The 22,867-nt window shown below is 41.1% G+C and overlaps 1 protein-coding gene across 5 annotated transcripts in view; it reads right to left on the bottom strand.

Moving 5' to 3' along the window:
• Window positions 1-414: 414 nt before the first annotated feature.
• ZNF804A (zinc finger protein 804A) overlaps window positions 415-22,867 on the bottom strand; it is a 235,289-nt gene continuing 212,836 nt past the window's right edge. For 4 of the 5 annotated variants that reach the window (XM_073306099.2, XM_073306100.2, XM_073306104.2 and 1 more), the window contains 2 exons: window positions 12,530-12,660; window positions 415-5,497 (listed from right to left, as the gene is read on the bottom strand). In XM_073306099.2, the coding sequence (XP_073162200.1) occupies window positions 2,230-5,497; window positions 12,530-12,660 (3,399 nt within the window). In that variant the 3' untranslated portion in view covers window positions 415-2,229. The remainder of the gene's footprint in view (window positions 5,498-12,529; window positions 12,661-22,867) is intronic. The other variant, XM_073306103.2, reaches the window with a different exon arrangement.

Genomic DNA, 22,867 nt, shown 5'->3' with positions numbered 1-22,867 from the left:
GCATGAAACCACAAACTGGAGGGATGAAAACAAACAAACAAACAAAAAATCTTTTAGTCAGATTTTCAAAGTTGCTCAGTACCTGAGCACCCGTTACCACCAACCCATTTGTGACCTCTCAGCATCTTGGAAAACCAGGCCATCAAAGTGCTCCTTTGTACTAGCCTTTAGCACAGTAATGTAATTTTCCTCTTTACAATGGTACTGTACCTGCAAGATGTTGCACCAAGTAAAATATGTGGACCCCAGAACTTTAAAATTGTATTAGAAAGTGATTGAGATAGCTTTTGAGTGTAATATAAAATTAAAATTTGCTTTATTGACAGAGGTAAGTTTTAGTATTATAGATGGCAAATATAACAATATATTTATGCCATTTTACTCTCGTTTAAGAGTGAAGTTGGTATTAATTATTTAATATATTCTTCAAAAATTATCTTTCCTTGAGCTTCTCTTATACTTAATTTTATCATAATCATATAAATGAAGAAAGGAAACCACCATGAATTTCTAAATTATCCCTTATATTTTATTACAAGAGGGTATGCTACTGCCACTATAGGTCATTTTGCAAACCCTCCTCTTTATCCATGTGACTAGTCCCCTTTAAAGTGAATGGGACTGGTAATATGAAAAAGTGTTGCCGGGCTAGGGCTATATACATTTAAAGCTGTGTCATCATTATGGACCTAACCCAACTCCAGTAAAGCCAACAGAAAGATTCCCATTGTCTTATATGAGAGTTGGATTAGATCAGACCTAAATAAGGGGGTTGGGGTAGTAGAAAGGAATGTCTGAAGGACTAAATATATGTGTGTGTGTGTGTGTGTGTGTGTGTGTGTACGTATGTATGTGTATATATATTTGACAAAACATTCTAGAACCATACAATATGAAAATAGTCAGACAAAATTGTTAATTTGATAGTAAGAGTTTGATTCAACCCCTTAAAAGACTGGAAATTTCCAGTCAGGGTTGTGACTTTCCTCAGTTCAAATATGCCCAAATATCCTTGCCATTTCCACCTATCACATGAAATGATACACAGGTGGAAACATTCTCCCTTCTGATATGCTTGTTCGTCTCCCATTGAGGTAAACATGAGCTATGTGTCCACCAGGGGAACAATGTAATTATTTGGCTGAAGTATCTGAACTGATCATCATTTCAGTGTGCCTATTTTTAGACATAAAATAAATTGCACTCACAAAAGGGGCACCCCCCCTCACACACAAACGGTTTGTGTGCACACACTGCCGGTTGCATGACTAGCTATTCCATTTCCATGTGGAAATGGGGGTTTTGCAGAAGCAAAATGGCAAAACAACTATGGTCATTTCAATCACGCAGATGTGCAGACGTGGATGACATCTGGCAGGAAATGTAGTGCTATTTATGCTGAAGAAGCTAAATGCAGATATGGTTTACAGTTTACTCCAAATGTCCTTGCTTTTTTTCCCCTGTGCCATTTATGTTACTTTAAAAGAGCTGGTTTGGTTTAATAGAAAAGAGAGTGGCTCAAACAGTCAGCAGTTTGTCCACATACTACAAGTAGACAAAATTTGTCTCAGTGACATCAAACTGCTAACACAAATAGATCTATTACCCTTTGTCCCTTGCTCGGTAAGACAGTTACCCTTAAGGCATTAGCCTCTGAGCTTGGTGATAAATCATTGAAGGATAGGAAACCTGATTATCCAAACATAGCAGGAATAGACTATGTTATTCATCCGTGAGGCTTGTAATGAATGATTTTTGATATACTTAAATAGTTAACAAAAATTTATTGCAAGAGATAGTTTGTCACTAGATTTACAGTTTCAAGAAACATAGTACAAAACAGTGCATCAGCTTTGTCTAAACATTAAATAGGTGCAGGTTCACAAAGATAAAAAAACAAAAGGAGCATACTTTACAACATAGATTGCAATACTATAAATATATTTTATGTACATTATACATATTCTAAGACATGATTTTCATACATATATATATATATAGTTCATATTAGATCAGACTATTCAGTGCTTTAGTTATATTATGGAGCTGAACTTTACATACATATTTGCATTGTTACACTTATAGTAAATGATTCCAAATTAATGAGGCATTTTAACCAGTTTATTCCAGTCACTTAAAGAACCATTTGTCAAAACTGACGAGTGCTTACATATAGCAGTATGTTAATTTAGAGACAGCTCTTTCCATTTTGATTGTTGAAAACTTGACCTAGAAGAGGGGCTGCAATGGAATGACAGCTGGGTGTGGTGAAAGCAGCGAAGGAAACAATGCATGAGGTAATGGGGGGAAAGCCAGGTGACTCGGATGAAGGACGGAAGTTGGAATTAGTGGCAGTTGTGGCGGAGCAACAAAAGTTGTGTGGGTTCCTGGGCAAAGTCTAGGTCCTACTGCGAGATGAGGTAAAGGTGTTCTTGAAAGGGTTGGGACCTGTGAAAGAAACGGTTGGTGAGGCTGGAGAACCTTAAATGTACTTGCTGCAGCAGCAGCGGCAGCATGCTGCTGTAAAACCGTGTGATGGATTGTGGTTACAGAGGTAGAACGTAAGGGCTGCTGCAAGGGCAAAGGCTGCAGAGGAGGATTAGGTTGGATTGCAGTGGGTGGAAAGGCAAACTTCACCTTGTTAGCCAGCATGTTTTGCTGCATGAGCTGCTGATAGGCCTCACATTGCAAGTCTTTGAATTTTCCATGGTTTTCTGGGGGAAATATCAATGTCTGATCAGGCAACGTAAATGGGGCAAGTATCTGTTCAGTGGTTAAAAAGGCATGGCTATTTATATGTGCTTCTTTGAATGACAAAGGTGGAGGGCTGTTAATTATGCCTGAATTATACCGCAGCCATTCACTGGTTGCCTCATTTATTTTTTCTTGTGGTATGGTCTCTGCTACTTCATGTTGGCATAGATATGGTTTGCGAGTAGTTTGTTCCACATTTCTATCAATACTGGGCACTTTATAAGGAGCTTGACTTTCACGAGCCCTTACATTTTCATGTTTCTTTTCTTCTTCTAGCTTGTTCTCTGGTGTTGCAGTTGTCGGAACACTATGTTCAATAACAGAAGCAGAGGAATGCGTGAAGTGCTCCAAAAATATACTCGGAGAGCTCTGCATTGTTGAACACTCTGTTGACTTGTTATTTTCTGATAAAAGTAAACCATCAGATTGTAGAGTCAACTTGTTTTCTACCAGCTGTGTTGTTTCCGCCATATTTTTTGTATAATCTTTTATGGGTTGAGTTTTTGTTTGTTGTATATTTTCTTGTGTTAACAATTCCCCCAAAATATTTAATGTAGAATTTCCTCTGGAAGGTCTATGATTTTCATTTCTTCTTAGTTCTTTGTTGACAAATATGTGATGGGTTCTAGATCTTTTTCTCCTCCTTTTCCTTTTAGGCTTACAATGTGCAGCTAAATTACTTGTTTGCCTGAGATACGCTTCTGATAAAAATGCCTGTCTACATGAACTTTCATCCGATGAACAAGAATATGTATGTTGTCTTCGCTTTCGATGGGATCTTTCAGGTTCATCAGTCAGAAAGTTGTAAGCTCTCTTGATGGACTGGCTTTGACTTGTACATTTTTCCAAACATTTATGATCTGGGCTACAGCTAGATCTTCTGACCTTACAGCTACATAATGTTCTAGAATACATTAAGTTATGTCTTCCAGAATTCAAAGTCAGTTGTTTTGACTGCCTATGAGAGCTTGCTTTGTACTTTCTGTGCAGAGGTTCAGAGTCAGTGCAGTGGTCATAGCTATTTTTTGTGTTCCAGGTCCCACATTGGCCTTTGTCACCATGTATGTTTGTTGATGTGGACATGGTTCTTTTGTGATCACTGTTTCCAATGCCAAGTTTTTGACATGACTGTTGTAACTGCTCTGTAGCTAACCATATGCTTCCAATTTCATCTCTGCACTTCCCTGAAGTATTTTGAAGGTGCTGATGTTTATCTTCATTGACATAATTAATTTTCTGTTCAGCTGTTGAAGAAATTTCAGTGTCTGCTTTTGCTATTTCCTCATGATGGTGATGACATAATTTTCTCCTTTTCCTTTTCCTATTTCTGTGAAACCATCTTTTGTGAGTTTCTTTGTTCCAGACTTTGCTGTGTTTATCATCTATCCTGGTGTCCTGTCGTAAATGGCTTTTGGAAATGTGGTATTTTTCTGTTTTTCCAGTCCTGAAAGAGGCATCCAAGCACATTTTATCTTGATTTGTTGCAGGTTCACAGCTTTTAGCTAACAAAACATCTGTTATAAGTGATGTTGCTTGGTCGCACACATTTTTATTAATTTCTGTTTTGTAATCAGCACATTCTGAAATAGATTTATCTGTGTCATCTAAAACAAGACTCTGGTTGGACTCAGTTTTGTCATGAGAATGATGTACATTTGACTGATGTTTAGTTTTCTCCATGCAGTCACTTGCTCGTGATGACCTGAAGTCAAAACATAAAGGATTACAGCTATATGAAATGGATGGTTCTGTATTTGTGTAAATTAACATTTCGGATGGCCACTGAAGAACAGACAATCCATGTTTGCTCAGAACAGGAACAAATGGTTCACAAGGTCTTTTATGTGTCTCTTGTTTGTTTTGTAAGGCTGTACTCTCCCCTTCAGAATTTGATGACATATGTAGGTCAGAGCCAAGTTTTTTAATTTCTGCTTCAGTTGTGGATGAATCACTATTAATGTATTTATTGTTTTCCTCTGTGATGTCTTGCAAAGGTAAGCAATCATCAGTGATATCACGAGCTGGGGATTTTTTCCCCAACTTCTCAGAACTGTGACTTTCTACAGGTAGTGCCTGATTACTAATGGCAACTGTGGACAGTGATTGATCTCGTAATGCTGGTGAATTGACATCAACACAATAGTCATCCAAATCGCAAGACACAGGTTGTTTCAAATGAGAATCGGCTGGAACTAATACTGTATTCTCTAGTATTATATTTTTCTCCTTACTGGATAGTTGTTTTGACTCCTGAACTTCAGAAGCTTCTGCTGTGTCAGTACATTTTTCCATCAGTGGGTGACTGTAGTTTTGTTTCTCCTCAGAGCACAAAACTATTTCTGTTGCTGATGGAAACTGAAGATTACAAGCTCCTGGAACAAATCTACTTCTTCTGCTAATTCCATGTTCACTGGATGTTTCATCATTATATTCATAGAATACAGCAGCTGAGGACTCCAACTTCACTGATGCTTTCTTAGGAAAAGCAAAAGAGAATCCTATTTTATGTCCATGGACTCCTTGTACTTGATCCCCAAGTTTGAGAGTGTCAGATTTGTTATTAATTGCGCTTTCCGAAGCAGAAAAAGCAACATCTTTCGCATTCTGTGCATTGTGCATTAATGTACAATTGACATTTTGTTGTTTGTTAGAAGCGTCTATGATAGTACTTTGTGGGATTTCATGGAAATTATCTCTCACAGTAACTGTAGTGGACTTGAACATGGGACCACTCCCAGGAGCACTAAAAAACAAAACAAAACCTTCCATGAGTACACTTCAAAGAAATCAGATGTTCAGAGTTACTGCCTTCCCCCTGTACTATTATTTCCATAACATTGTGTTACATTTGTTTCCCCAAAGATTTCTAGGGGGACAGGTTAACTATTCTAAATCAATAGCTCCAAAACAAGACTACATTCCAGCAGGGGCTTTCAAACTTCTTCCTACTGCAAAATATAGTAGGACAGAGGATGTCTCATAAATCGCCTCCCTCTCAGAGAGACTGCCTCCCCGTCCATATGTGACCACGTAGTCAACCTCTCCTCCTATTTGCGATCACAAACATAATTGTGAAAACCTTACCAGATTCTTACATGCAAAAAAATAAGATTAGGTAAGTATTTATGTACTTTCAGCTGACCTAGTACAATAAGTGATTTATCCTTCATGAACAAAAATTAATCACACTGTCTACTATTGTTCTTGATTTCGTCTCCTCATCCCAGCTGTTCTGTATGACTCAACAAGAAGCAAGGAGAAGAGCCAACAGAGCACCAGTAGTCTACAGACCACAATTTGGGAATTTCTGCATTACCATAAGTCATGCTATTTTTGAAACTCAGCCAGCAAACGTCTATCTTTCACACTTGTTTTTTTTTAACTGAAAAATCAAACTGACATATTTGAAGTAATGATGGAAAAACCTGAAAACCTCCATAGATTCAGTACAGGTAATCATCCAGAAGCATGTATGCCTATCTGTGTTTAATCTATTTTGGCTGGAAATTGGGGTGGGTATCTCACAAAAAAAAAAAAAGGGTTTCACCTGAGAGAGTTCCTGTGTTAACTAACTCCAGATAGGTTGAAAATACCTTTAGACTAGCTCTTTCAGAGAACTAAGTTTTGACTTCTTTTACCAGCCTAATCTAGCTAATATTATCAAAAATGTTTTTGTCTCTGTTTATTTACTGCCTTGCATAGCTCCTATAAGAACAATAATACAATAATTATTAAATAGATGTAAGCAGTGTCAGGATGAGCTCCACCCTGACATCTGGTGGTGAGGTGTGGCAAGTTGTGGAAAAGAACTTCAGGGGCCGATCTCATTTGCATAGGCACACCCACCACGCCTAGAATGAGACCATGGCTGCCCAAGTGGTCACTTTGGCTGCTGTGGGATCCCCAGTGTCTCTGTTATTGGGGCAGGAAGAATAAATTGTTATTACCCTGATTATAGGAACTGTGCTTGGAACTGTACGTGGCCTTTTGTTATGATGGAGGGATTCACCATCAACTAAGTAGCACTCGCTAGGCAAGGGTCATGGGTTCCAAAACTGTGTGAATGGAGAGAGGCTGGGGACAAGTATTAATACTTGGTGGCATGGGCCCCCTGGTGAGGGCCTTACATGCTAATTGCACTTCCTCCTCTCTCCACTGTGGAATATCAGAGCTAATTTTGATTTCATTAGAAGTCTAGTTATAGGCTGCTGAGCTCACTTTGGGCTGACAGTGCACCAGCACTGGGGCTCCCCTATTATAAGCTGAATTCACCTAAGAGCTGAAATCACTGAGTGTTGTGTTAAGTAGTGGGGGAGCCTGAAGATATATTGTGGAGCAGTTTGCAGGACGGCTGGTGAAGCAGTTCGATGCGGCGCAGTGTGTGGATGGCAGGAGCTGCTTGTGGGCCGTGGAGCTGAGCGAAGGAGTTCGTGGGGCGGCTGGCGGAGCGGAGCGGGGCGCAGCTGAGCGAAGGAGTTTGTGGGGCGGCTGGCAGAGCGGAGCGCAGCTAAGCGAAGGGAGTTCGTGGGGCGGCTGGCGGAGCGGAGCGCAGCTGAGCGAAGGAGTTTGTGGGGCGGCTGGCGGAGTGGAGCGCCGCTATGGAGCTATGGGGCGGTCAGCTTCAGATCACGTAAGGTGCCTCTTACCCCTGTCCCATTTCCACCCAGGTTGGGAGGTAAAGCTCCGCAGATAAACTTTCGAACTCTGGGGCTGCCCTGACCAGGGACAGAGACTTTTGGGGCATTGGACTTTTGGGACTTTGGGTGATTTGGGGTTGCTGGACTCAAGAACCAAAGGGAAAAGGGCATGCCCCCAATTTGCCTGGGGTGGGTTTTTTGCTCATGGGTTGTGTTATGAATCCTGTTGGTGGTGTTTCCCCAACATAATGCCACATTGTTTCTCTCTGTTATTAAAAGACTTTTGCTACACTCAGACTATGTGCTCGCAAGAGGGGAAGTATTGCCTCTTGGAGGCGCCCAGCGGGGGTGGTATATATTGGTCCCAGGTCACTGGGTGGGGGCTCGAGCCGGTTTGCATTGTGTTATTGGAATGGAACCCCTAGATATTGAACCCGGCCCTTGTTGCTGCCAACTCTGACGGGCAGAAGGGTTACATACAGCCAGAACACAACATTCAGATGCAGTCTTACCCTTCATATAAACATCATCCCCTCAAAACCAAAAAAGCATTTGACAAAAAACAGAATGGAAAGAAAGCCAAAAATACGTTCGTTACCAACCTAACTGAAAAAAGTGGCTTTACAATATGATCTAACTTCAGTGGCAACAGTTAGGGAGGTAAGGGAAAGAGGCAAACACACTTGCTCAAAGGTCCATAGGCTGCAAAGCCCAGGGGTAGAGCGGCCATGAGTCAACCACTTTTAAGCTGCGGTTCTGCGCTAAATCAGACAGAAAAGCAACTTGACCACCTTTCAGTGAGTGGTGTTTGCAACCTGGTGCATGGGATTGGACAACTCAAATTTGGCCTGGCCACTCCTCTGCCTAGATGGAGGGGCAAGCAGGCCAAATTATGTTGTGATGTGGAGCATGGAGAGTCTGTTCTTCTACAGTGGAGCACACGGGAGTCAGCCAAGAACTTGACTCCTGGCGGCAACTGGCTGAGGGAGGCCTGGGTCCCTGTGGGAGAGCCGGCAATAAGCAGGGGCCTTGCAGGGGGGAGGGATGGCAGGGACCAGAATTTCTCCTCCCTCCAAAAAAATCTGAATTGGTGCCACTGCCTGAAGTTTGCCAAATTCAGCATTTGATGGACATTTCAGGGGAACAGTTTCAAGAGATAGAATCATAGAATCATAGAATATCAGGGTTGGAAGGGACCCCAGAAGGTCATCTAGTCCAACCCCCTGCTCAAAGCAGGACCAATTCCCAGTTAAATCATCCCAGCCAGGGCTTTGTCAAGCCTGACCTTAAAAACCTCTAAGGAAGGAGATTCTACCACCTCCCTAGGTAACGCATTCCAGTGTTTCACCACCCTCTTAGTGAAAAAGTTTTTCCTAATATCCAATCTAAACCTCCCCCACTGCAACTTGAGACCATTACTCCTCGTTCTGTCATCTGCTACCATTGAGAACAGTCTAGAGCCATCCTCTTTGGAACCCCCTTTCAGGTAGTTGAAAGCAGCTATCAAATCCCCCCTCATTCTTCTCTTCTGCAGGCTAAACAATCCCAGCTCCCTCAGCCTCTCCTCATAACTCATGTGTTCCAGTCCCCTAATCATTTTTGTTGCCCTTCGCTGGACTCTCTCCAATTTATCCACATCCTTCTTGAAGTGTGGGGCCCAAAACTGGACACAGTACTCCAGATGAGGCCTCACCAATGTCGAATAGAGGGGAACGATCACGTCCCTCGATCTGCTCGCTATGCCCCTACTTATACATCCCAAAATGCCATTGGCCTTCTTGGCAACAAGGGCACACTGCTGACTCATATCCAGCTTCTCGTCCACTGTCACCCCTAGGTCCTTTTCCGCAGAACTGCTGCCTAGCCATTCGGTCCCTAGTCTGTAGCTGTGCATTGGGTTCTTCCGTCCTAAGTGCAGGACCCTGCACTTATCCTTATTGAACCTCATCAGATTCCTTTTGGCCCAATCTTCCAATTGGTCTAGGTCCTTCTGTATCCTATCCCTCCCCTCCAGCGTATCTACCACTCCTCCCAGTTTAGTATCATCCGCAAATTTGCTGAGAGTGCAATCCACACCATCCTCCAGATCATTTATGAAGATATTGAATAAAACCGGCCCCAGGACCGACCCTTGGGGCACTCCACTTGATACCGGCTGCCAACTAGACATGGAGCCATTGATCACTACCCGTTGAGCCCGACAATCTAGCCAGCTTTCTACCCACCTTATAGTGCATTCATCCAGCCCATACTTCCTTAACTTGGTGACAAGAATACTATGGGAGACCGTGTCAAAAGCTTTGCTAAAGTCAAGAAACAATACATCCACTGCTTTCCCTTCATCCACAGAACCAGTAATCTCATCATAAAAGGTGATTAGATTAGTCAGGCATGACCTTCCCTTGGTGAATCCATGCTGGCTGTTCCTGATCACTTTCCTCTCATGCAAGTGCTTCAGGATTGATTCTTTGAGGACCTGCTCCATGATTTTTCCAGGAACTGAGGTGAGGCTGACTGGCCTGTAGTTCCCAGGATCTTCCTTCTTCCTTCTTCTCAGATGAATGGGAGCATTCATCTGAGAATGGCTGGCTAGCTGCCTAGCTGACTGGCCTGTAGTTCTCAGGATCTTCCTTCTTCCTTCTTCTCAGATGAATGGGAGCATTCATCTGAGAATGGCTGGCTAGCTGCCAAATTAAGACTAACAACTAAGACATCACAGCAGACTAACTGTATCCCAAACCATATATGGCTTTACAGATTGTCACTAATATCTGAACTACAAGCAGAAATCAATAGGGTGTGCCATTGCAGAACACGGAACACAGGGATTACATGTTCATGTCAATCTACCCTCCTGGGAAGGATTGACCTGGCTTCTGCACTAGCTGAATATTTTGAAAATTCCTCAAAGCCCACCTGAAGTAGAACACATTAGAGCAGTTAGGGCTGTTTGAAAGTGTTCTGTTTTAGACAGAAAATTGGGTTTTCCACATTTTTTTTTAAATGAAATGTGTTTGCTATAGTTTTGGATACCAATTTAAAAACACGCTAATTGGCAGCTCACTGCTCTATTCCTGACACACAGGATCACCCCCATCATGATCCAGTTGTATTAGTCCATAAGGCTAGATCAGATTCTTGACTCTCCTAGTCCTAAAATGTACACTGCATTCTATTTTGTCAATTAAATATTTTAATAAGGTTTTTATTTAGTTGAAATTATACTAATGTTAATGCTGCTTTTGAACCTACTCTCAGTTATTTAGAACAATATATGGGAATCAACAGATCTATCTATCTATCTATCAGAAAAGTAACTGCAAAAATGACATCAACCTCTTCACTGTATCTTTTTCTTTTCATCTACATTTTCAATGAGCTTCTTTAATTCTGTCAGTAAAGTTTGTACTTACATACACTTTACACACGTGCCAGTTTTCCTAGCAAACATGTTTTTTGTGCTCACAACATGTATACACTTCCAAATATTTTAGGCACAATTAAGGAGTTTGGACCTACATATCTTTATTCCAACACACGTATATTAGCTTACTGACAAAATGAGGTACTTACTATGTTAGCATTGAAGAGTCAATACAGTATGGGAGTGCAAACTGGACTTATGTACCATAAATAGAAACATAAAAAGCTAATTTCTGATTCATATTCATATTACTGGACATGAATTGTAGAGGATTTTCAGATCACACAAGTTTATAAAGCTACTAGTTAGATTTTTTGCTTGTAAACAAATCAAGTTCAATATGCAAGTAATTGAGATAGAATAAATATGGAATCTCAGTGTCATTTTAAACAGTCACTTTTCACAGTATAGTTAGACTTTAACAGATACGTTTGCCTTTTTTTCTGAAGTAGCAAGTAACGCTCCTGACTTGTGCTTCTTAAGCACTTATAGCCATATCTAGATGCATGCACTATCCCAGGAGTCCAGCTAGCAATTTCAACTCAGTATATAAATCACTAGATGTTCCATTGTCTTTCATCCTATCTGCTGCATACCATTAACAGCTATGTCATTCTGTATTATCACTAACACAGCATGGGGAGTTAGAGAGAAGGATTTAGCTGTGTGTTGTTTGACGGTTGCAAAGCCTTGATACAGTACAGTAGTGAAAAACCTGCCACTTCTTGTTAATATATATATGTTGCCCCAAAGAAATTACAAAGTGTGTGACTGTACTGTTCATTCCATACACACCTACCTGCATCCAGGACATGCCCACTTGTTTAGATGGACTTTGTTTCAATATGTCATACTACACACAGATGTTACCAATTTTCAGCAGAAAACTATAGACCTCACGTTCAACTGAACAATGTGGCAGTTCACCGCGTGAGATGCAGGTCCCATCATAGACAACATCTGAATAAGCATTCCGTTTACACAGTAATCACTGCCAATTTTTTCCTGTGATTGTTAGATCTATGTTGGAGCAAACTGAAAGTGGTTCAAATTCTTTTACACTGAGTTGTCTGTTTCGTTAAGTATGTACTTTTTTGGTAAAAAGGCCATCACTTCAAACTAAGAAATATCAATATCAACTAGGAATATATTTCCAGATTCAATAGAGAATATACATCTCGTGAGACGTGATTGTTATGGTTCGACTATATACCCTGATGGGTTCAGGAAAAGGAACATTTTCTTTTAAGGTATTCCCATATATAGTTTCTCTAGCTATTTAAATTTAAAACTAGATTTCCTGATGCATTCCCAGGTGAGCAGTTCAAACTCTAAGTCACACAGATTTGTTACATCCCGGAAAGATAGAGTGTATCCTTTCCTCATCAATAAAATAATGCCAAGCTTCAAATGCTTGACCTAGTTCACTAATGCTTTCAACACTGTGCCTGGCTTTATGAAATATATATGGAACATATTTTTAACTAAAAATACATGTCATTTTAGCTCCACTAAAAAAATAACGTTAAACATTTATTTCTTCACATAGCGCCAGATCAAATTACTGCATACATACAGCTTAGAGCTTGCCATAAAAATATGTGCACCCTGTTCTGGGCTCAGGATCTTAACAGTCATGTGTCCCACAACCCCAATTAATAGTTTGGGGATTATTTTTCCAGTGCTTTTTCCATTTCAGTAGTTATTCTCTCACCATGCTGCCTCTTTCCTCAGTTCAGCTAACTTGTGCAAACGTTGGAGGGCCTTTTCCTGTTTCCTTTCATCTTTTCTTGACTTGGAAGCTACATTTCGAGCAAACTCCCTCTGTTTCAGTTCCTTGAGTCTCTGTTAAAAATAATAATAAAAATATTTAATATAAAGAGAATCCCTGACAGCCCTGGTAAACAACTAAAAAAGTTCAGATGCACTTTTGTTGGTTTCGTGTTAGAAATCACACATTTAGGTAGTTCAGCAATATTCAAAATATTACATCAGATTACTGCATGGACCTTTCCTGAAATATATTTACTGAGTAATGGTATGTTGCTCTATCTTTTTACTTAAACAATTTAGACCAAGTTCATCCCTGGTGTAATTCCATGGAGTACAATGGAGTTACATCAGGTATTAATTTTGTCTGCTATGTTGAAAGGAAAAACAACAGCTATGTGTGAATAACATTTTTGATGCACTGGCCAAAACAATCCAGAAATGTATTGTATCTGACTTGGTGGATAGCTAAACTGTCTCTTACGTACAGACTTACAGACTTACAGACTTACGTACAGGGTCGGTCCTGGGGCCGGTTTTATTCAATATCTTCATAAATGATCTGGAGGATGGTGTGGATTGCACTCTCAGCAAATTTGCGGATGATACTAAACTGGGAGGAGTGGTAGATACGCTGGAGGGGAGGGATAGGATACAGAAGGACCTAGACCAATTGGAAGATTGGGCCAAAAGGAATCTGATGAGGTTCAATAAGGATAAGTGCAGGGTCCTGCACTTAGGATGGAAGAACCCAATGCACAGCTACAGACTAGGGACCGAATGGCTAGGCAGCAGTTCTGCGGAAAAGGACCTAGGGGTGACAGTGGACGAGAAGCTGGATATGAGTCAGCAGTGTGCCCTTGTTGCCAAGAAGGCCAATGGCATTTTGGGATGTATAAGTAGGGGCATAGCGAGCAGATCGAGGGACGTGATCGTTCCCCTCTATTCGACATTGGTGAGGCCTCATCTGGAGTACTGTGTCCAGTTTTGGGCCCCACACTTCAAGAAGGATGTGGATAAATTGGAGAGAGTCCAGCGAAGGGCAACAAAAATGATTAGGGGACTGGAACACATGAGTTATGAGGAGAGGCTGAGGGAGCTGGGATTGTTTAGCCTGCAGAAGAGAAGAATGAGGGGGGATTTGATAGCTGCTTTCAACTACCTGAAAGGGGGTTCCAAAGAGGATGGCTCTAGACTGTTCTCAATGGTAGCAGATGACAGAACGAGGAGTAATGGTCTCAAGTTGCAGTGGGGGAGGTTTAGATTGGATATTAGGAAAAACTTTTTCACTAAGAGGGTGGTGAAACACTGGAATGCGTTACCTAGGGAGGTGGTAGAATCTCCTTCCTTAGAGGTTTTTAAGGTCAGGCTTGACAAAGCCCTGGCTGGGATGATTTAACTGGGAATTGGTCCTGCTTTGAGCAGGGGGTTGGACTAGATGACCTTCTGGGGTCCCTTCCAACCCTGATATTCTATGATTCTATGATTCTATGACTTAGAGCACCTATCCCTTAATTTGCCTCCGCTCAGAATCATAACGGCTGCCTCCACATTTTCTTTGTGAAAGCAGGTTTCACCCACACCCGTTATCTTCTGTGTTGTTAGCCTGAGAAAAGGAAAGTTTAGAATGTTGTTTCCTTCAAATGATAAGTCTCTTTTTCGTGGTTACTCTCAGCTTCCAGATCATGGCAAAATTTGTGCTCCTGTTGAGTTCAAAACCATACCTCTCACAGAAACTTTGCTGATTTCTACTACAGGTCATTGATGTGGTCATCTTACACTTCTGTTCCCAACAATGAGGTAATCACTTATTCCATGTATGCAATGGGATCAGGAGCTTTCCTCTCCAGTTGGAAGTGGATGCCAACTCACCAGCTATTTTTGTTTCTGACCTGATTCTCCAACACCAGCTCAATTCATCCATCTGAGATTGCCTTGTAATTAACACAGCTTTGTCTCACTGCCATTCATCAAGTAAATCTATTTGTTTGGGTGTGCCTCTCTTCACCCTACACAAACGTTGCTCCAGATGAATCATGCAAACAAGCAATTTGTTTCAGATTAAAGTTTAATCAGGTCTTCCAGTGAAACCATTTTTGTCTCAGATCTACCAGTTTTTTTTAATTTGAAGAACATGGCTGCAGTAAAGGACTCTGAGCAACCAGAGATTTCGATTTCAGAGGATCTTTCAGATCTTCTTCCAGGGGTCACCCAATGAAATTAATAGGCAGTGGGTTTAAATCAAACTAAAGGAAGTATTTCTTCACACAATGCACAGTCCACCTGTGGAACTTGTTGCCAGGGGATGTTATGAAGGCCAAAAATATAACTGGGTTTAAAAATAATTAAATAAGTTCATGGAGGATAAGTCCATCAATGGCTATTAGCCAAGATCATCAAGGACACAACCCCATACTCTACGTGTCCCTAAGCCTCTGACAGCCAGATGCTGGGACTGGATGACAGGGGATGGATTACTTGATAATTGCCTTGTACTTTTCCTTCTATTTGAAGCATCTCATATTGGTCATTGTCAAAAGATAGGATAGTGGGCTAGATGAACCATTGGTCTGATCTAGTATGGCCATTCTTATGTTCTTTGCTTTTAGCAAATTTCCCAGTATCTGACCTAGATGACTGTCTCTATAATCCCTTTAAATTTTCAATATTAATATAAACCAGCCTCACTACATCTTATACCCTACCCATCCAGGAGTCTGTTATAAAAAATATCTTCCATCATGACTGCTAGTATCCATTCCTTCCTTCCCATAACATTTTAAATTCTCCACACAACCCACTTTCCTTTTGCTGTAGTAATAAATAATGAGCCTAGCCGTTAATGCAAATGAGTTTCACATATGCATATAACAATCAAGAGCCATGAGTTTGTTTATAAGTGAGGTGTAAGTTGTAGGAAACCTTTAACCCAAAAACATTTGTGCAGGTCTGATAAATCTGCTATACTCCACTTTCTGATCATTGTTTTTCCCCCTTTTTCATTGTTTTTTCTGTATTATAAAATTGCACAAAGATCCACAGTCACACACTGACCTTTTGTACTATAATGTACCTTGCAGCTGCACATAATGTGAGCCAAAACCATACCTGCTAAATTTGGCTCTGTACATAGCCAGTTTAATACTTTTTATAGTTCATGAGAGGCTTCTTCCTCATTAAATTGTTCTCCTTTCTTCCAGCTCATACACCACACACTATCTCATTTCAGCTATTTGCCTTAATGCACTCTTATTCTTTCAATGATACAAATTTTGTTCTAGCATGAACTCCACATCCAAGGTCCTGCTTTTCAATGTGTTCGTCATGAAAAATAGAAGTTCAAGGATATGCAACACCAAAAAATTTCAAAATATTTAATAGTATTTTAGCTGTGCACTCCCATTAAAATCAATGGGAATCCTGCAACTAAAAATCCCATATAACACTTGAAAATGTAGCCCATCGTATTGCCCACACATCTCCAGCTGTCTTTTTGCCTTGAATCTTCAGTTACAACTGCCACAGTGTTCTAAACTGTACTAGATATTGAAAGAAATAAAGATATTGTACAGAGTATATGCCTGTCATAAATATAAAGGGAAGGGTAAACCCCTTTGAAATCCCTCCTGGCCAGGGGAAAGCTCCTCTCACCTGTAAAGGGTTAAGAAGCTAAAGGTAACCTCGCTGGCACCTGACCAAAATGACCAATGAGGAGACAAGATACTTTCAAAAGCTGGGAGGAGGGAGAGAAACAAAGGGTCTGCGTGTCTGTCTGTATGCTGGTTTCTGCCAGGGATAGACCAGGAATGGAGCCTTAGAACTTTTAGTAAGTAATCTAGCTAGGTATGTGTTAGATAATGATTTCTTTAAATGGCTGAGAAAAGAATTGTGCTGAATAGAATAACTATTTCTGTCTGTGTATCTTTTTTGTAACTTAAGGTTTTGCCTAGAGGGGTTCTCTATGTTTTTGAATCTAATTACCCTGTAAGATATCTACCATCCTGATTTTACAGGGGGGATTTCTTTATTTCTATTTACTTCTATTTTTTATTAAAAGTCTTCTTGTAAAACACTGAATGCTTTTTCATTGTTCTCAGATCCAAGGGTTTGGGTCTGTGGTCACCTATGCAAATTGGTGAGGCTTTTTATCCAACATTTCCCAGGAAAGGGGGGGTGCAAGTGTTGGGAGGATTGTTCATTGTTCTTAAGATCCAAGGGTCTGGGTCTGTAGTCACCTAAGCAAATTGGTGAGGCTTTTTACCAAACCTTGTCCAGGAAGTGGGGTGCAAGGTTTTGGGAAGTATTTTGGGGGGAAGGACGCATCCAAACAGCTCTTCCCCAGTAACCAGTATTAGTTTGGTGGTGGTAGCGGCCAGTCCAAGGATAACGGGTGTAATATTTTGTACCTTGGGGAAGTTTTGACCTAAGCTGGTAAAGATAAGCTTAGGAGGTTTTTCATGCAGGTCCCCACATCTGTACCCTAGAGTTCAGAGTGGGGGAGGAACCTTGACAATGCCGGAGGCCAAACAAAATCAGCAATTTCCCTCAGATATGGAATAAAAGTACCAGGTGGATAAATGAATAGACAAGGGCAAAAAACCCAACAACACACACACAACTGCAACTGCAGCAAGAATGGGAGGAGAAAAGTTGCACTATAGGCCCAATGAAAACGTACATTCACAGACATACCCACACACCCTCATGCACCCACACACAGCACTTGAAATGTAAATGGAACTAACTTTCAAATCTAACTGTACTTTAAGCAAACTGCAAACAGTCAAACCAATTACACTTTTAATCCCGAAAGACAAACACATGCTGCCACCGCAACTAAAACAAATACATGAGCTAACCAAACACAATGCTACCTTATTAAAATTAAACATTAAAACAAACATTTACAGTGTGGCTCACAACAGTAACCAGATTTCCCTCCTGTCTCCTCAGAAAGCCTATCCTGCCTCATTGGGGCTTCAACTAGCCTGAAAGGGGAGGTTTTCAGTCAGTGTCCCATCACCCTCTTCCAGTAGGCCAGCTCCTCCTTGCCTTCTGAATCTCCCTCTCCCTTTGCCACATAGTGGGTGAGGGTCATCATATCCTGGCTGGAGGGAAGAAGTCATTCTGGTCCTGTCCTCCGGTGCAGGATGCCTTGCTATGCTTCAGTGGGTAGACATGGTGGTGCTGACTTGGACCAAATCCCAAGGAATTCCCTTGGATCTCCTCAGCCAGCCAGCCAGTTCAGGCCCTAGGTCTGTCAGTGCTTCCCTAATGGAGGCCCTGAGGAAGGTGGCAGCAGAAGTAGAAGCCACAGTAATTCTAGGAGCTTCCCAATGGGACAGGTTGCAGCCACCCTAGCACAGTCCTGGAGGTATCCACCAGTCTCAAGTACTTTGTGCTCCAGATCCTGCAGCCATGACCCTCTTGTAGGGAATGAAATAGAGGCAGCTGCAATAGTTCTGAATCCAGCAGGATGAGTGGAATCTGTCTCTGGCCCTATTTCACTGCCTGGTGGGTATCTGCTGGATGGGGGAGTGTAAAATGGGAAAGCAACCCTTGTTCCTCACATGTGGGGATGAGACTGAGTCTAGAGTGAGTCAGCTCTAGCCTCATAAGTGAGCCCCATAAGTGTGTGTTGCTGTTGTGATCACCTGGAGAGCTGTTATTTCCTCTGGACTTAGTGTCTCCCTTCTCTACTTCTGGATAACAACTATTTCTGATATAGGAAGCCACTTTTCCTCTTCCCTGCTTTCTTCATCCTTCTGCAGGGCCTGGTTGGGATGGCCAGCTGGCAACTTGGGCTTTGACCCCCTGGCTTGCACTAGACTTTGGAAGCCACTGAGTGAAAAGAAGACTGTCTTGCTTACCTTGAGAATTAATTGGGTATGGCAGACAATGTATTACTTTAAGGTCTTGTCTTCACTACATTGCTGCTTGAGCTATAACTCAAGGTTTGCCCCATAGTCCAACTCCCATCCACTCACAAAAATCTCTAGCTTGAATTAAGTGGTGCTTTAAGCTTGGGCCAGCTAGCCTGTCTGTGCTAGGGCTGATGCACCCTAGAAATGCAATGGGCATGCAGCAGCTGGAGTTACAATTTTTCAGCTTCAATCCTACCACTTTGTGTAGCAAGAATGTTGTTTCACAATGTGGTCACTCTCACTCTGTTCTCACTTAAACTAGGCTAGCTCAAGTGGAGTAACTCAAGTGTACTAACTTCAGCTACCTGTTGCAGTGAAGAACAGCCCTTAAAACAAAAACCTTTGGTGCTTAATGATGAGTGTCTTGGGCTCCTGAAACAGCTAGTTTTTAAATGGATGTTTGAATGTTATGTGTTGTGTCATTGACCCAGGATGTATCTTCTGTTCTCGCTTGGCAGCAGCCACACCTGGTACCAGATGGCCGAACTATACTATTTGATTGACAAGGAGGCTGCAGGATTATCTACTGGGGAAGTAGCAATTCTTGCCTCCTGCTTTCAGTGGCATTTCATTCTGGCAGACAGAATAGATTTTGAAGGCAGATATTAAGGTTCGCTCAGATATCTCTGCTGGCTCAGTTCAGTGTTTTCAGTGGGGGATTGATGTGTATTTCAGTGGGGGATTTTCATTGCGAGTTCTGTTGGTCAATAAAGGGGTATTATTTTCTTAGAATTTCTGCTAATTTTGGTGGTAATTATGTGTCGAAAGATTCGGGAATAAATGGGTTCTTTCTTGGTCAGATAACCTAACTGCAGTCCATATTATCAACAGGTGTTGGGCAGGTTGCTTTAAATCAAGCAGCTTATATCCATGTTTATGCTACTGCTTGGTCACCTTTGGAATCAATAACAACACTGTCAATATTTTCTCTTGTTTCAAGGTAAATAGACTATGAAGCAATGCCTCAGGCCAGTTTTGAGCCAGTTGTTATGCCATCGTTTTTGTGGATCTTGGCACATGAGGGCACTGCCAAAGATCACTAGCCATTTGGACATAGAGAAGTGACAGTGCCAGGTTTTCTGACTTCATGTCATTCAAGGTGCATTCAGGTCTTTCCTTACATGACTGGCCCATACCAGAAGTGCATTTAATGAAGTTTGCAGAAGTGCCCAATAAAATGTGTGTTATATTTCTTTTGCTATTTCCTCTCTCTAATATTTTGCTCTTTTTCACTGAGTTGTAAAAAAATGCAACTTATTTAGCTATGCTCCGTGCCTGTCTTTGCCATAGCAGGTGATGCTGCTGCTATTCCATCTGTCTATTCAGATGTTTTCAGATACCAAAAAACATGTTGAGAAACAGATAAGTGAAATATGCTCACAGATGGATGGGTCCTACTTTTTTTCTACAAGTTCCACATTATATTTCTGGTAGCTGTGTATGCCTTTGAGAGAAACCATGGTGAGTCCAATGAAGTTATTTGAAAGGTAAATAATCATATATTACTCCATTGTGTGCTCCCCTAGATAGTCAACAAAAAAGTGAGTGTCTGTTACTCTGCTAAAAAAGTGCAAGGTTAAACAATTCAAGCAAGACTTTTGGGTGTATGATAGCTGTACTCCAAAGCAAAAGACCAAACGTTTGAGGCCTCTTTTCATAAGATTTCTTAACTCTGTGTATTCTTGTCTTCCAATAGATAATATGATGCTGACCCTGGTGCCCACTTTGCACTCATGTCTCTCTTTTCAAACGTATAGTAGTTCATTTCATAGATTCATTCTTAGCATTCTTAGCACTTAGCATGGTGATGGATATTAAAAATGTATAAAAGGGAGAAAAAACACATTGACATTACAAACGTGGGGACTTCACTGCATATTGTGGAGCTCAGTAATTTTTGACTGTAAATGTTTGTTTTTCCTCCAGTGAGAAATTTATGCAGTGAATAAGAAAAGACACATGCAATAGGACAAGAGAAGATACAGTATTGTTGAAGATAAAAGGTTTGTTTGTTTATTAACTTTCACAAGGAAGCTGAGCCAAAGCTATACAGAAATTAGAAAACATCCTTTAATAGCACTTCATTTCAATTATTGTAATGACTAAAATATTGTGATTTGGTTTCCATTGAAATTAATGGGGCTACTTCTTTGAGAGACTGCTCGCCAATGTGAGTAGAGGGTTCAAAATCTGCCCTAAATTGTCAATGTTGTATGTTTGTATGTACTGCACAATGTGATATCTTGATCCTTGCATGGTGCAGGATCAGGCACATAATGAGCACAAAAAAGGATGTTAAACGTTTCCTTGGACAGCTGTATTCAGAGCTGGATAAAGGGCAGATGCACAGAGCTGCATATCTGGCTCTTGTATGCAAATGAGTCCCTACTACTCAGTATTTCTTTCAGGCAGCACAGAATTGCAAAGCAAATATCATGATGCCCATCTGAGCCTCTTATCAGCTTAATCAGGTACTATTTGTTCAGTACATGTAAGTTTAGGCAGAGATGAAACATTAAATGTTGGTAAGTAATCAAATTATTCTGTTTGATTGTTGCATGTAAGTAGGTGCCAGTTGTGTCAGGTGCCTGGAGGCAGCTGTAATTTTCATAGCTAACTTTTAATAGCTAACTTTTCAGGGAATGTTTGTTTTTCCTCCATCAAACTTTTTGTTTCAGACTTGCTCTCCTCTCATCTAGTCCTGGATGGTCCTTCGTATGATAAGCAATGGTGATGGATATAATCATTATAAGTGTTATATTAACAACTTACACTGTGTGATTTGTATTTTATAACTGACATGCCAACTCCCTGTACAGGAAGTGTAAGTGGTTAAAAAAGGGTCCCTTACTATCTAATCTTCACTGTGTATTTGATACATTTTCTACATGATGTTGCAAGGCTTAATTCAGCAAATACATACTAGTATGCATAGTCAATGGAACTATGGTCATAATAAATATACTTTGCAGTAGGTGTTAGCTGGTCTAAGTCCTGAGTTACCTTTATGTAGTCTCCAAATGTATATTTTCCCTCTCTTTTTGAAAGTCAGAGCAAAGGATGTGGCATCCTAGCAAGTAGAGAGCTCAGCAAATAGTGACAATTTAAGTAAGAAATTTCACTGAGAGAACTAACGGACTGTTTCTCCATTGCTCTGTGCCTTGTGTAGTCATTTACAATGATGAAAAGTGAGGGTAAAATACTACCATTATGACTAGGTGTTCTTCTACATCCATTTTGAATTCACTTGGTGAATGACATCACATGGTGCAGAGCAATGGGAAGGCTGACCCTGAGACTCCAGTACTGCCATTGGATCCATGAAAAGACTCTTATATTCATGTTGAACCCCGTTAATTTTACTGAGACTCCAACCACGTGAATCCAGCTAAAAGATCAAGACATAACATAGCAATGTTTTACTACTTATATAGACCGCAATTGATTGTCCTTCTGTACACCCACACAGTGTAGAAAGGAGGCATAAGGAGCCCTTTATGCCCATGCCCGGATTACTTACATCACCAGAGCCTGTGCACTGGGGGAGAACATCTGGCCCCAGAATTCTATTCCTTCTTTGGCTCAGGAGGTTGGGAAGGTGGTAGAGCCCTGGCCATGTACATACACCTCAGCTTCCGCAGGGGAGGAAAGTAACCTGGACCATCAGAAGGGTTAGTATGGACTGCTTTCCTCTGAAGCAAAAGGAAAGCTGCAACACCATTGGGAATATCAGCATCCCAATCTGGTTCCTGCCCTGTTCCTGGGGAACTCACTGGAGCTGTAGAGTTACAATCCAGCTCTTAGTATTTACTGTGTATTTCCCAATACAGTCATAACTAGCAGTTTAAAAGCTGGGACTTGTAGTGCATAGCAAATATTTGCATACACATGAAAGAACTTAAGAACAGCCATACTGGGTCAGACCAAAGCTCCATCTAGCCCGGTATCCTGTCTTTCGACAGTGGCCAATGCCTGGTGCCCCAGAGGGAATGAACAGAACAGGTAATCACCAAATGATCCATCCCCTGTCGCCCATTCCCAGCTTCTGGCAATATAGGCTAGGAACACCATCCCTGTCCATCCTGGCTAATAGCCATTGTTGGACCTATCCTTCCTTAACTTGTCTAGTTCTTTTTTTAACCCAGTTATGGTCTTAGCCTTCACAACATCCTCTGGCAAGGAGTTCTACAGGTTGACCATGTGTTGTGTGAAAAAATACTTCCTTTTGTTTGTTTTAAACCTGCTGTTTATTAATTTCATTTGGTGACCCCTAGTTGCTATGTTATGAGAAGGAGTAAATAACGCTTCCTTGTTTACTTTCTCCACTCCAATCATGATTTTATAGACCTCTATTATAT

The sequence above is a fragment of the Lepidochelys kempii genome, chromosome 11 (genome assembly GCF_965140285.1).
Source record: "Lepidochelys kempii isolate rLepKem1 chromosome 11, rLepKem1.hap1, whole genome shotgun sequence".
NCBI lineage: Eukaryota > Metazoa > Chordata > Testudines > Cheloniidae > Lepidochelys > Lepidochelys kempii.
Note: the sequence above shows the minus strand (reverse complement) of the source record. Positions and strands in the feature narration are given on the sequence as shown.